This window comes from Lagopus leucura, unplaced genomic scaffold (genome assembly GCF_019238085.1).
Source record: "Lagopus leucura isolate 7727_CA_CO unplaced genomic scaffold, USGS_WTPT01 Super-Scaffold_100015, whole genome shotgun sequence".
Taxonomy (NCBI): Eukaryota; Metazoa; Chordata; class Aves; order Galliformes; family Phasianidae; genus Lagopus; species Lagopus leucura.
The window spans coordinates 1,064,637-1,078,613 of record NW_024962269.1 but is presented as its reverse complement, the minus strand read 5'-3'; the positions used below and the strand labels follow the sequence as shown (position 1 = coordinate 1,078,613).

Here is a 13,977-nt window from a genome sequence, read left to right as displayed (position 1 = left end):
TCTTTTCATCATCTCCAAAAGAAATTGTATTACTATTCCCTCACCCAAGATGCATACTAGGTAGAAGTCATAGAGAATACAATTATGTGACTGTCTCACACCTAGAACAATAATGACTTATCCAAAGGAATCTGGGTCTATGTTTTTAGAAGCACATTTACAACATTCCACTTATAATTCCCTGTCCATTACATAAATATAGTAAAAGAATGAAAGCTTCTGGGCAAAAGCATCATCTAGATGTATGAATGCTTACCCCAATTCCCCGCTGTTTAACAGCAAACAGAACATATGATGCTGATCACAGCCTCCATTCAAAATTGCTTCAGTCTGGAATGAACTAAACCTTTCATGATGTTGGACTTTTGTGCAGCACAAAGTGGTCTGAGAAGCATGATGAGCTTTATCCTCTACACTTCATTAGTTGTTTCATTGGTTGTTCTAGGACACATCTGCCATGTGTACCTAATATCCTGCTAGTTATACTGTTGATCTCCGTGCTAACTGAAAACTAGTGTATATTAAAAATAGAGGAAGTCAGTTACAAAAGGTCAGTTTCCCATCGAGATCAGGTGATTCAAACAGTGCTACAGAACTATGTTATCCAAGAGCAAGACAGAGCAGCATCTCCATTCTTCACGATTTCTTAGAGGCCATATCTAGGATCATGAAGTTGTACAGGGGGTGACGTGAAGGACAGCAGAGAGCAAGATTTCCCCCTTTGCCTGAGGGGGAGTTCATTCTTTCTCTCAAACCTCTCCTTGCCATTGGCAGTGTGCTACTAAGGTTGCAGTAACTTCCTTGTGTGGCACCTAGACTTCCTCTTCTGGGGTATCAGTGCTGTCCTAGGATGCTGCCAACCACCAGTCCCAAGTTTTATACTTTCTTCTACCAAATCAGTTATCCGGGAAGAGAGTAAGTACAAAGCACAGCTCCACAGTAAGGGAAGGACTCATCACACATTATCTCTTCCCACAGAATACTCTGTTTATTTAACTAGCTTCTGGAAAGTTTGGTGTTGTCAAGGGTGTAACTGTTTCTACGTGACTTAACAGTTGCTCCTACTTTCCTGACCTTACTGTCTTGTCATACCAGGATATGTTAATCACTGTGTATCTGTTGCCTAGGCTTTGTTTATGGAACAGTACCTGCAACAGTGAGTGCTCCTGTTTCAGACTACAATAGGTACAAGCAGCCACATACGCTACTGACCATGTCTGCCTTCTGGAAACACGTGCTAATAAGAGAACTACACCTCTGTCCGTGCTGCAGCAATTGCTCATTACATCTCAGCTGTCAAACGGCAGTCCCTTTTATCACATGTCATGTGGCTTAGGTACCTTAGATCAACGATGATAAATAATCATTTCTGCCTTTGGAAATTGGATCTCCAGTTTCTCCTTTGCACAGTATAAACTATGGCAACTGTCAGACTTCTTCACAGCTACCCCTTTCTGTGGAGAATATATGTTCAACACACCTGAACAGGGTTGATTTCAAATGTATCTTTCAGTAACAGAATAAACCATGTGTTAATTCTCTCTTTCAAAAATCTCAAGCGTGGAGGTTTCAGCAAGTGCTGTTCCGGAATTATCTGCCAGCCCTTACTCCTTTCACTAGGAAATATAAGCAGCAATATCTTCTTCCATTTTTCTTGTACTAAACGTAGAAATGTTCCATATCAGTATGTACAGTACTGTAACATTGTGGCTTATAAACAACATGCTATGAGATAATGTAAGTAGTTTGATGCTGCTACGACATTTTTCAGACTGGATTCTGATAATCTGTAGTGCACTTAAAAAGGAGGTTTTTGTATTCTTACATAATTGTTTTCAATTACATTTTCAAAATACACTAAAAATATTTTTATAAAGGTATTTTCTGCTTAGGTTAAAGGCTAAACTTCTACTCAATTTTCTGATCCTGAGTTTGCCCCCTTTACTGCTTTATTCTTGCCATGTGAGCTGAAGATTCTGCACATGCTAAGAAAATGCACCCTTCTTTATGTAGCCTGTAGTCCATTCTCTTCACATGTTGCCTGATACCAGAAGTTTGGTGCAAATGAGATGTAAATATCATCTGTAAAAGTACAGGCATTATCATGTTCTTGCATCCAGTGTAACTACCCACAATTCAGATTTGATTAGAGCTGGCAGACCACTTTTTTTAAATGGTAAGAGCTCACTTTCTCACCTGAGAAACTTACAGGTGTTCTGTTAATCAAAACTGAAAAACAAACAACAACAAACAAACCAACATTAACACAAAAGATAACTAAGCAAGGTAGCTCTCACTTTAAATGTCAAGCATCAAACATGAAGTTACATGTAAGCTAAACAGAATACACTCACGAAGCTTCTGAATACATTTGCTGGAAGACAGCAATGCATTCTGAATGGCAGACATTCCACACATCAAAGATAATTAAAATTCATCAACTAATTAATACCTTAAAAATAATAACTGTCCCAGCGCTCACATACCGTATACAAATTTGGGTGTCTCTCCAAAACTGAATCCTTGTATAGCACAACAGCTTTCAAGTGTGGCAAACGATTCCAGATCTGTTAGATTTTTTAAAATAATTATTATAATTTGTTATTCATATCTTGTGCTTTTCCCCACTGAAGTACTGCCAAAACAGTAATTGGGCTGACAGAAGAAACCTCCCACTTCCCTCCTCTGCCAAGTATTTCCCCCTAATTCATAACCATCTCATTTAAAAAAAGATGCTAAGATACACAGTCTGCAGAAAGACTGTTCTCAGCCAGAAGATTTAACTATTAATTACACCAAAATGGCTCTTCAGCATGCTCTCTTGTACATATCAAGGCATGGGCAAGGTCAAGCTGAAAGCTGACCATTGCTGCTGTGGTTACCCATGCCAGATGCCAGACTTCTGAACTTATTCTGCCATGAAAGGTTCCGTGATACAGGTAGCAAATATGGGATTTGGGAACAATACAGCATCAAGAAGGGTGGAAAATACAGTTTATAAGTAACTTCTTTGCCTCCTCATACCTGCATTATCTTGTCCAGTTGTTTCCGATTTTCCACAACCACGATGTTGGTTTTGCTGTCATAAGCAATGTAGTGGCAGGCCTCTGGAGAATTGGTTGTGTATATTCCTGTGACAATTCCTCTGGGTCCAAAATTTGTATATATATATTTATGCATACATTGAAACATTTATATTTATATGCACACACACATAGATGTATATAATATGCAGAAAGCCAATAGTAAGATATCAGATGAAAGCTAAGAGGGGTATAAAGATGTGGAAGTACACATTATCACAGCTATCATGCTTGTTTCAAGTTTTCACATATACATGAACAATATATGCAAAATAAATCCCTGAATTCAATTCAGTAGAAGATGCTGTAGGCTGGGATTCAGTATTTTTGCCTGATTAAGGCTGCAGTGGAGTTAGCTCAGAAAGTGGTTAAAAAACACTTGTCCTCTTTCTGTTCAAGCTGCATGCAATTATCAGTTTGAATTTCACTGTCACAGGAACAAACTGAGAGGTAAATCTAAGTTGTATTAAAATATATCAGGACAGAAGGAATTAGGATAGCGAGTATTTAATCTGTTGCTCTGCTCACTTGAATTTACATTGCAATATTTGCATTGCAGACATCACAAAATGGGGAGTCTTATCTGTTTCCCACATTCTAGTGACAAAAGACTGTGCAGCTGTCACAGGTTTCGTTTATGAGTGTCTAGACTAATCCCAGTAACATTGAGAGCTATGAGACTCCAGCAGGTTGCTGCACACGCTCAGCAGCTGCAGCACAACGTCCAGGATGTGGCACCAAGTGCTAATTTCCCAAATTTCTAACCTAGCAAAACAGAAACCTTGACATTCCTACACAAAAGCAAAGTAAACAACCATACCCAGCAAACACGGCTCCAACAGCTGAGATGAACCACTCTGGAGAATTAAATCCAAGGATTGCTACGCTGTGGAATCTCTCAAGACCAAGCTTAAAGATAATATGCGTAAGGTTATACAACACAGGCATGCTGGAGAGAAATATATAGCACAAAAAATGACAACACATACAAATGATGGAAAGTTGTATTACTCCAGCATTGACAAAGCACGTCCACCCCCAGCTCTATGCCAATATCCATGGCAGAACTGGAAGCTGTGAGTAACAAACATCATCTAAACTTTTCACCATCCCTCCTGCCTGCTCAAGTTCTGCTGCTGAGACAGGCCTGAAAAAACAGACCTTTCCAATGTGGACAGAAGCACCACGAGAGCTAGCCTTAGCCTCTGCTCAGAGTGGTTTTGAATTGTTCTTCATCTTGACAAAGTGTTTTTTTTTTCCACCTATCTTTCTCTTAATCTTAAAGCCCTATGCTGAGCATTGTACCTACACTTGAGTGAAACAGCAGCTTCACACTTGCAATGGCAGCAGTGTTATCATCCTTAGACCAAAACCATTTGTACCTTTATTATTTCAATAAAGAACGTGTCTGCCAATCTTCAGTTAATAGAGGGCAAAAAAGAAAAAAGAAACCTCTGCAATTTGTTTTTTAAGGAGACAAAGAGAAAAGGGAATTGGTTTTGCTCTCTGTACCTACTTTCAAGAAGCTCTTGGCTGCTTTCCTCGAAAAGCAATAGTACTCTGAAAAAGTTATCTTCTCCCACTTTCCATTCTTTCTGCTGGCCAAAGCATTAAGAGATCCATATTTTTCGAGGCTCTCCTTGAACATCTGATGAACTGTTATGGGAGTCTGCGGACATGAGTTATCTATCCTCAGTCTGACTCTGCCATCAGCAAAGGAAGTCCACAAAGACTCTGGAAAGGAAAGCATTGTGAGGGTATATTACTGAAAAGTACTGCAGGCTCTTGTTCATCACTGGTGAAAATGCACAGCTAATGGAAGTGACTGTGCTGAAAAGGAGTGCTTTGTAGCTGAGAATTTGCTCCCACAAAGTGTTATTGTGCTCTTTGTTTCTGTTGTAACTTCCTATTTATTTCCATGGGAATGTTACTTTTGGAGCAACTCACACATAGATCTTCACCTCCACTTACCACCATCTTGCCCTATTTCATATTTTGCCTCCTTGTCTTGTCTCCCTTATTCTAATTATCTTTCCAGTCATTCGCTCTTTTTTAATCCTTCTCCTGCTTCCTTGGCAGGACAGGACTCAAGCAGGGAGTCACCTCATGTCACTTGGCTTTCATGGATGCTCCAAGGACTGTAGCAGTATCTGGCATTCACAGCTAATGACTGCCTCAAAGATTTTGGCTTGCATCTTTGCTGCTGCAAACCCAGCAGGAAGCAGACTTAATACAAAGACAATTCTAAGAGAATTTAGGAGCTAGTTAATTGCCGAAATTCAGGTAAGTTCTTAAAAAGAAAACCAAACAAACCAAACAAAAAGCCCACAAAACCCACACAATTCCTCTGAAAAATAGCTGCTAGTTCTCATTCTTCAGAAAGAAACAGTACAAGAACATTCTTCCCCTTAGATTCACTTTCCAAATAAGAAATATTTTTCAACATGAACATTAAAAACATTCTACAAAGAAGTGGAATAAAAAAGAAAATCAGACAAAATAGCTCAGCTTTGTAAGAAATATAACAAAATACGACTGCTTCAAATTTCTGATTGTCTTAGCTTCAGTTGACACAGAATTGTTTTCCCCAGAGTCTGATATGATGCTATGTTTTGGTTCTAGGAGAAAAACAATTCTGATAACACCGCGGTGTTGATAGCTGCTGCTCAGTGGTGCTGCACAGAGCCATGCCTATCCACAGCTAAGGGCCCAAGGAGCTGGGAGGGAACAGAATTAGGACAGCTGACTCAAACTGGCCACAGGGATGTTCTGTGCCATGTCACATCATGAGGAATGTGTTTTGGAGGGGGTGGGAGTTTATCTCACTTTCTTCCACTGCTTGGGGGCCAGCTGGGCATCGGTCAGGGGGTGGTGAGCAAATGCCTGTGCATCACTTGTTATACACATTATATATATGTAAAATATATATTATATATAAAATATATATCGTATATACATTATATATGTCCATCATATCTGGATCTGCTTAGGACACAGCTGCAGCCTCCCTCAAGTTAAGCCTACCTGCACAGATAATCAGAGGCATATGAAGCTACTGTAAGCTCATAAATATTCACTTAGAAAACTTCTTCGCAGCAAAAAATCTTGTAACTTGACTATAGAAAATCAGATTCTCAATCAACTGAACAAGGTTCAGTTCATAGAATCACGGAATCACAGAGCTGTAGGGGTTGGAAGGGACCTCCAGAGATCGAGACCAACCCCCCTGCCAAAGCAGTTCCCTACAGCAGGTCGCACAGGTAGGTGTCCAGGCAAGACTTGAACATCTCCAGAGAAGGGGACTCCACAACACCCTGGCAGCCTGTTCCAGTGCTCCAAACAGTGTTTCTGATCACGGTTCCTACTAAGGAGGCAAATAGCACAGCCAGCCTACCTTGCTGTCACAATTCTGTGAAACTACTCAAAAAATGTCACTGCCCTCATGCTATATCCCAGTATGTGGACATCATTTTGAAAAAAAACCAGTTGATTTACTTTTCTAATCCCTTCCCAGACAAGAGGATACAAGCTCTGATGCAGAAAGTGAAAGCAGTTATCAAAGCTGTGGTTGTATCAATCCGAGATTACTGTTCCTCATTCATATTATGTTGCATTCAGATCCTGACACACAGCCTTGTGTTTGTTCTGTTTGTCAGTAAATGAATAGTGACAGCAATAAACACAAATCTTAAGGCTTAATCTCAATTTGCCTTCATTTTCTCATGTCTGAATTGCATATAACAATTTTAAAAGAGAGGTGTGGAGCTTTACCCAATAATGTCATGTGTATTAAGGTCAGTGGATAAAAGGCTCCATAAATCCAGGTATTTCAGAAAACAAACAGTAATGGAAGATGCTAAGTAATGGACAGAGAGACTTCCACAGTGTAAACAGTGGCACCCACTGAGCATTTTATAAGTGGAGAGGGAAAACAGGTATTTCTGCACTTAACCCCAGTCCTGGCGTGAAGAAGATGACACAAATCTGTCAGGGAGGGAAGCTACTGCTAATATAAATGCTTATTTTCCCACACTGTCACAAAGTCTGGATGAAAAACTCTGATGTTCTTTCTGGCTTCTAAATCAACTAAGATGGGAGGGATCACAGGTGTGGGTATGCAACGTGGGCGAGTGCTCTGTTGAAAACAAAAATCACACCACAAAGAGTTAAATTACAACATTCTAGTCTGCATATTATTTAAATAAAATTATAAAAAACCACTTTTCAGTGTCTCTCCAAGTGAACGGAAAACATCAGTATTGTTCCTCAAATAACATTACAGAAGTTGTATAACGACAGTGTTTTCACTGCAGGCATTTGGTAGGCAATGTATTCATATCCAGACTAAAAACAGAATTAGTGTCACAGACTCAGCAAGTCACCTTAATAACAGACTATATACTGCTATGGAAAATCCATTTTTACATTCATTCAGTATATGTACTCACATGAATTCATGAGTAAAACTTTAATCTAAAGATAGTTGTTAAGTCTCAATAAAAAGAAAAAAAAAAGTCTTAAGAATTCTCTCCCACAGACTTTGTAAAAACAGCAGAAAATGAACAACATGCTCTGTTGTCAGTATGCAAAGGGACATTAAGTGAAGGGCTCAGCCTTTTCAGAAAGAGCCTGGGAAGGAATGCCTGGCTAAACACTGAATGAACTGATTATATACTTTGGGAAAAGCAAAATAGGTGTCCTGCCACACTAGCAGCTGAAAGCTAAACCGCAGTGTCCAAGATGGAAATGAACTCACCATCTGAAACATAAGAGGAGATCAGAATAAGGATCTTTTAAATAAACTATGAGCACTGATACATGATACACCTGTAGATTTAGAGAGCATAATGAAAAAAAAGCACAACAGAAGCAAGCAATCAGAGCAGACTATTTATTCCTGTCCTATTCCTTCCAGTAACTCCTTCTACCTGCACTACACTTTGTACCCTCAAATCATTCTTTGTTCACTAATATTCAACCTTGGTTTATTTCCTCAGCAACACACTTTGAGATGGTAAGAAAGTATTTGCTTTTTAAAAAAAAAACCAACACGTTTTATTAGATAAAATAAAATTAAAAAGCAACACAGATTTTAATCAGGTACTCAATCTTGAATCCCTGAGCCCCTTCTCAGAAATACGGTCTGACTTTTGAGTGGTGCTGCACAGAGCCAGGATCAATGATCCTTACAGTCCCTTCCAATTTGAGATATTCCATACTTCTAAGTTCCATCCTCTCTGGTCCCTGCAGCACAGAATCATGGAATCATAGAACTACTCGGTTGGAAAAGACCTTAAAGATCAAGTCCAACCACAACCTAACCTACCACCCTTAGTAATCTGACCTCAGCTCAAATTGATAGGCCATAAACATGCCCTGAAAAGTAGAAACTATGATTTAATTTCTGCTTGAAACTCATTCCGTTTTTAACTCACACAACATTGTTTTGATTACACGCCACTTCCTGCAAAATATCACTCTGCTCTAATGACTGGTGTAGGCATTCAGCTCTCTGCTGGAGGCATTTTTTTAATAGACAGTCATCATCCCAGATTCCACAGCTGTGATGCCATTACATTCTGCTGACAATACAAACACGTCATCCATTCCTCCTCTTACCTTTCTTGTTTTTTATGTTTTTTTTTTCCTTCAGCATGTTTTCAGCCCTGAAAGCTAAACTTCTCAGTGAAAACTGGAGATGAGTGTTTACAAACAGCTTGGAGTCAGAAAACTTGGCATCTGCACCAAACTTTTCTAATGTCAACGAACAGATTGAACTAAGAGGTACAGAGCTTCCTATGAGGCATTATACATACAGAGTGACTTTTTTTCCAAAAGCAAACCAACATCTTTTCCTGCTGCTTGCCTAACCCACAGTTAGGGTAGGAAGATGGGATTCTGCTATATTATCAATTTTTCATGATAAACTTGTAGCTTTAAACTCTCTAAATAATTATTATTATTTACATTGAATAAAATAGCTAGACTATTTTCAACTTAGAAAAACCAACAAGCCATATTAATGTTCTGATTCACAGATGCTTTCACTTTTTCCACTGGATGAAAAGGGAATATTTTTCAGTCACAAGAAAACGTATTGCACTGCAGATGCTACCACAGTGGATCCGAGATATAAAATACCCTTCAAAAAATGCTTCTGCAAACTGACATGGAGGAGTGGTGCAGCAGAAAAAACAGCTGGTTATAAAATAAGCTTCATAAACTGTGTACAAAATAAGCTTCATAACAACAATAATGCTCTTAAAACTGATTACAAAGCACCAAAACGGAGCTGTGTGGAGGGTGTAATCAGGAGAAGTATCACTACTGAGGCACTGCCCAGGCACAGAGAGATAGAAAGTTCAAAATCAGTTAAGTGAGGGACGAGAAAAGGGCTTCAAAGTGCACATCAGAAAACAAAGGAAGACCCAAGGATATAATGAGCAGCTTACTGACACAGGTCTCGGAAAGGGATGATGTATTCAGTACCTTCTTTGCCTTTGTCTTTACTGAAAGGCTTCCTAAGTCTCTGTGCCTAGTGGCAGGTGAAAAGTTCTACCTACAGTAGCAGAGAAAGATCAAAGTAGGAACCTCATATGCAAACTGGACATATACAAAAATGTCTGTGGCCCCAGATGCATTTCTTCACAATCAGAGATCAGGTCCCACGTCATCCCAAGCCTATTCTCCATCACCTTTGAAAAAATGTAGCAATCTGATTGAGATTCCTAGTGACAGAAAAAAGGCAAATGTCACAATCATCTGCAAAACCAGAGAGAAAGAGCATTCAAGTAAATACAGGGCAATCTGGCTCGCCTCAGGGAAAACTGTAGAACAAACCCTCCTAGAAATCATTGTTGGGCATAAAATGGTGACTGAGACCAGCCAGAATGGATATGCCAAAGCCAACTTGAGTCTGTCCAACCTAACTGACTTTTCACAATGGCTGTGTAGATGGGAGGAAGAGAGAAGTGGCATGTCATTTGCTTTAACAAGGTCTTTAACCAGGCCTCCCATAGCAGTCAGACTTGGAGGGCTTGGACCCTCCAAACCCCGTTTCAGTTGGAGTATCAGGTGAATGAAAAACTGGCAAGATGATTACTCTCAGAGAACAGTGGTCAGCATTTCCAAGTCTAGCCAGCAGTCAATTAGAAGCGACATTCTTCAGGAGTTAGTCCTGGAAAAAATACTGTTTTAATGACTGCATTGCTGTCTTGGACAATGGAATGCACCCTCACCAGCTTCAAAAATGACACCAAATATGGGGAATTGGTCAACATGCCAAAGGGTGAGGCTGCCTTTCTGATGGACTCAAGCAAACTGGAGCAATGGGCTGATGCAAGCCTCAAAGCTCAACAGTGATAAATGGCAAGTCAGCACACAGAATAAACACTATCTGGCTCAGCAGAAAAATCCCTGTGGTTCCTGGTGGCAATCAAGCTGTATGAGAGTCAGTACTACACTCTTGAAAGGCTAATTTCTGACTGCATTAGCAAGATCACAGCCAGCAGATCTCAGAAAGCGATTATGTCCCCCTACTCAGTACTCGTAAGCTAACTGGAGCAGCATATAGCTTTGGAAGTCCTAGAGCAAGAGATTGTAACAAACTGACAGAAGCCCAGTGGAAGGACTCAGGTACTCAGAGTGCTTGAGCACAATCCATAAGAGAAGCCTCTGAAGGAGTTGGGTGAATCTAACACAGATGGCAGGGGGTTATAGAAAAGATACCCTTCTCAGAGGCACACGGCAGAAGGCCAAGAGACAACAGACACGAGATGGAACAAGGAAAAGTCTTACTAGAGGAAGAAAATTAATTTCACAACAGAGGTGGCTAAGATCAAGATCAGGAAGTGAGAGGATGCAGAATCTCCATCTTTAGACATTTTCAAAACTCAGCTGAACAAGGCAAGGAGCCTACCTTCGAGTAAAAAAGCTAGACTAGCTTCTCTCAGATGATACTGGTGGCAGTAACCATCGTCCCAGAAAATGCTATTAGAAAAATAGGTCAGAATATTCACGAGCATGCAAATAAGTACTCTGTAGAATTACAGCCTCAGTAATAATCTACACATCCAATATGTGTCAAATAACTCAATAAAACACCCTGAAACATCTGAAAATAAAAGGTAGTTGCTACCTTTACCTATAAAAATTTCAAAGTGCAGATGCCTACTAGTTCAATTGTTAAAAAAGAGAACAATAAAAAAACCCAAACACTGCAACTACAATAAAATTTAAAAAAAATCCAACAAAAGAAAACAATCATGAATCAAAGAATTTATTTTTCAAAGACTATTCACACATATGAACACAAGTGTGTATGAATACACATGTAGATCTGCATGACCTGCCACATAAATATCATTTCTTCAGGATCCAGTTGCAGCTGCTACTCCACTTGTCTCATAGCACAAATACAGTTTGTTTGAAGCAAATGCAGATAGCAGTAGCTGTCTCACCAAGGCAACAGCAGCTCCTTCAGGGCTGCAAACTTTCCAAAGAAGCTGGCTATGTCCCTTAGGCCACATAGAAACAGAACTCTTTTTACTTAATACTGCACCTGGCTTAAAGTTAAAGGAGGATGTATATGCTACAGCACAGCACTGATCAGAGGATAGATATTCCTCTGCAGCCTCCAGTAATTACACTCTATGCCAAATCCTTCATAGCTAAGAGTTGGTAAGCAGGCTGTCATACCAAAGCTAAGACCATAATGAGTGCAAATTTGATGAAGATCAAGCTTTCAACTGTTGTCTGATAACTGTCACAAATACAGACAAAAACTGTGAGAAGCTAACTGAGTTCATGCAAGCTTACAGAAAGCTCCCTGTCACTGACCCTGGAGGTGTTCAAAGGAACGTTTGGATTTTGTGTTGAGGAACATGGTTTAGTGAGCACTATTGGTGACAGGTGGATGGTTGGACTGAATGATCTTGTAGGTCTTTTCCAACCTTGGTAATTCTGTGACACTTTTTCCACTAGCCCTGATTCACCTGAGTTTATTCTCTGGCTGTATCCTCTTATCCCAGCCCTGAAAAACTGTCAGACTGTTCACTAGCATAGATTCCAACTAAACATTTTACAAAAGAATTCAGTTTCCAAAGATCCCCTTTCATATCTTACCTGTTTGTTCCTGGTCTTCAAAATCAGCCAGCAAATCTCTGCAGACAGGCTGTCCATCAGCCGTTCTTCTAAAAGAAGAGAGAACTGTTAAAAATGTAGCTCCAGGAGTACTAATAGGATCCACTGCAATCCACATACAGTATAGCCAAGGGGGGAAAAAAAACATCAGGAAAATAGTAAGAAATACAAACAGGAAAATCAATATACAGCTCAGATGAACAAAGAACATTTACATTTTGTTTCTCTTTCACATGCTCTACAATCATGTTAAACAGGGAAAAGCCTTCAGTCAGTAAGGATGACATTTGTATTTTACTGAGAGGATGATAGATTCCACATCATGGAACACACAAGATGGAGACAATAAGTGTGACTCTCAGAAGCCATCAGCTGTGTGAGTACGAAGAATGGATGATCAATCCTAACCTTGACCACCCTACCAGCATATTTATATCACATTTCTTATCAGTTACCACTGTTGATATCTGTGAAGGCATAAGATTAGGGTTTGGTGGTCTTTTCTTGTTTTCTTTTTAAAACTTGGAAAAGAATCAGATTTAGTTCATAATAACAATAACATATTTCTCAAAAAATGCAAAGCAACTGATTATTGCATGGATTAAACTAACATTACTTGGTTTAAATTTAAATACAATTTTAAACAGATAATATCAACTCAAAGTTTGTAAAGTAACATACTGCAAAGTACAGAAGCAAAAAATGTAAATAACAAAGGAATGTGTAAAAGTGAATAAGTGCATAAAGTAATGAACTACAGAATATTAAAAAACCATACTGTTATTGATGAATAATCTAATGCATTAAAATAATATGACCCAGTGAAATGTACATGTTCTCAACATCTATATTTAATAGTTAATAGCCATAGCTGATAATGAATATAAGCAGTCTGAATATATGGAAAGAACTTGTCCTTCAGTGAAGGCTTCAGCTTGCAGACTTTGATTTGACTTCATTTAATAGAACAATGAGTGGAAATCAGCAGCCTTCAGAGGCTGAGAACAACTCTGGATCATCAATTGCTCTCTCAGAATAATGGAAGAATCCTTAGTGAAGCTCAAGTTCTTCTCCTCTGTAACAAGGTAAGTTCATGCAGGAAAAGAAAATCCAAACAATGCCTTTCCCAGCTGTCAAAAAGTAACAAGCAACTTCCAAAGTAGTTTTTAAACACAGCAGTCAAATAGCAAGCAGTGGGACCAAGCACTGTCACACATTATGTTGTATCTTGCATTAACAACTCCATTTTATAGAATATGGATACGTGGCACAATCCCAGAATTTATTACTAGTTGTTATGCACAACGAAATCACACTCTAAGAAAGTGTATATCATCCAAGCCAGGCCCCTACAGAAGAACACAGCTGTTTTTGCAGTTCTTCAGTCATCAGAAGTGGCAGCCCCTGCTCAGCTCTTCCCCGCTGCAGATTGCTGTCTCAGAGCAGAGGCACAGGTTGCAAAAACAGCTGATGGAAAATAAGGCATCATCACTAGCCTGCCTGTGAGGATGCTTCTCCTCTTGTTAATGGCATAATGGGGCAAAACATGAAAGAGCTTGTTCAATAAACAGAGACTTAGGCTCTGGAAATAGTCACTGGCTGGGTGGAGGCAGATGTTGATGAAAAACAGAGTAATTTAAATACAGAGGGGGATTAGACTGTGTTTGAAAAGGTAAATGTTTGCTGTGTGGGAGAATGGTAGCTTAAAGAAATGTCAAGAGCAACAGTCCTGGAAGGTATATTTGATGATAAA

At 39.4% G+C, this 13,977-nt stretch overlaps 1 protein-coding gene across 2 annotated transcripts in view; it reads right to left on the bottom strand.

The window, feature by feature from the left end:
• Positions 1-13,977, bottom strand: part of ACSBG1 (acyl-CoA synthetase bubblegum family member 1) — a 30,873-nt gene that overhangs the window by 11,495 nt on the left and 5,401 nt on the right. For both annotated transcript variants that reach the window (XM_042875637.1, XM_042875635.1), the window contains exons 2-6: positions 12,207-12,274; positions 4,600-4,817; positions 3,904-3,992; positions 3,025-3,145; positions 2,487-2,567 (exon numbers count right to left, since the gene is read on the bottom strand). In XM_042875637.1, coding sequence (XP_042731571.1) covers positions 2,487-2,567; positions 3,025-3,145; positions 3,904-3,992; positions 4,600-4,817; positions 12,207-12,274 — 577 coding nt within the window. The remainder of the gene's footprint in view (positions 1-2,486; positions 2,568-3,024; positions 3,146-3,903; positions 3,993-4,599; positions 4,818-12,206; positions 12,275-13,977) is intronic.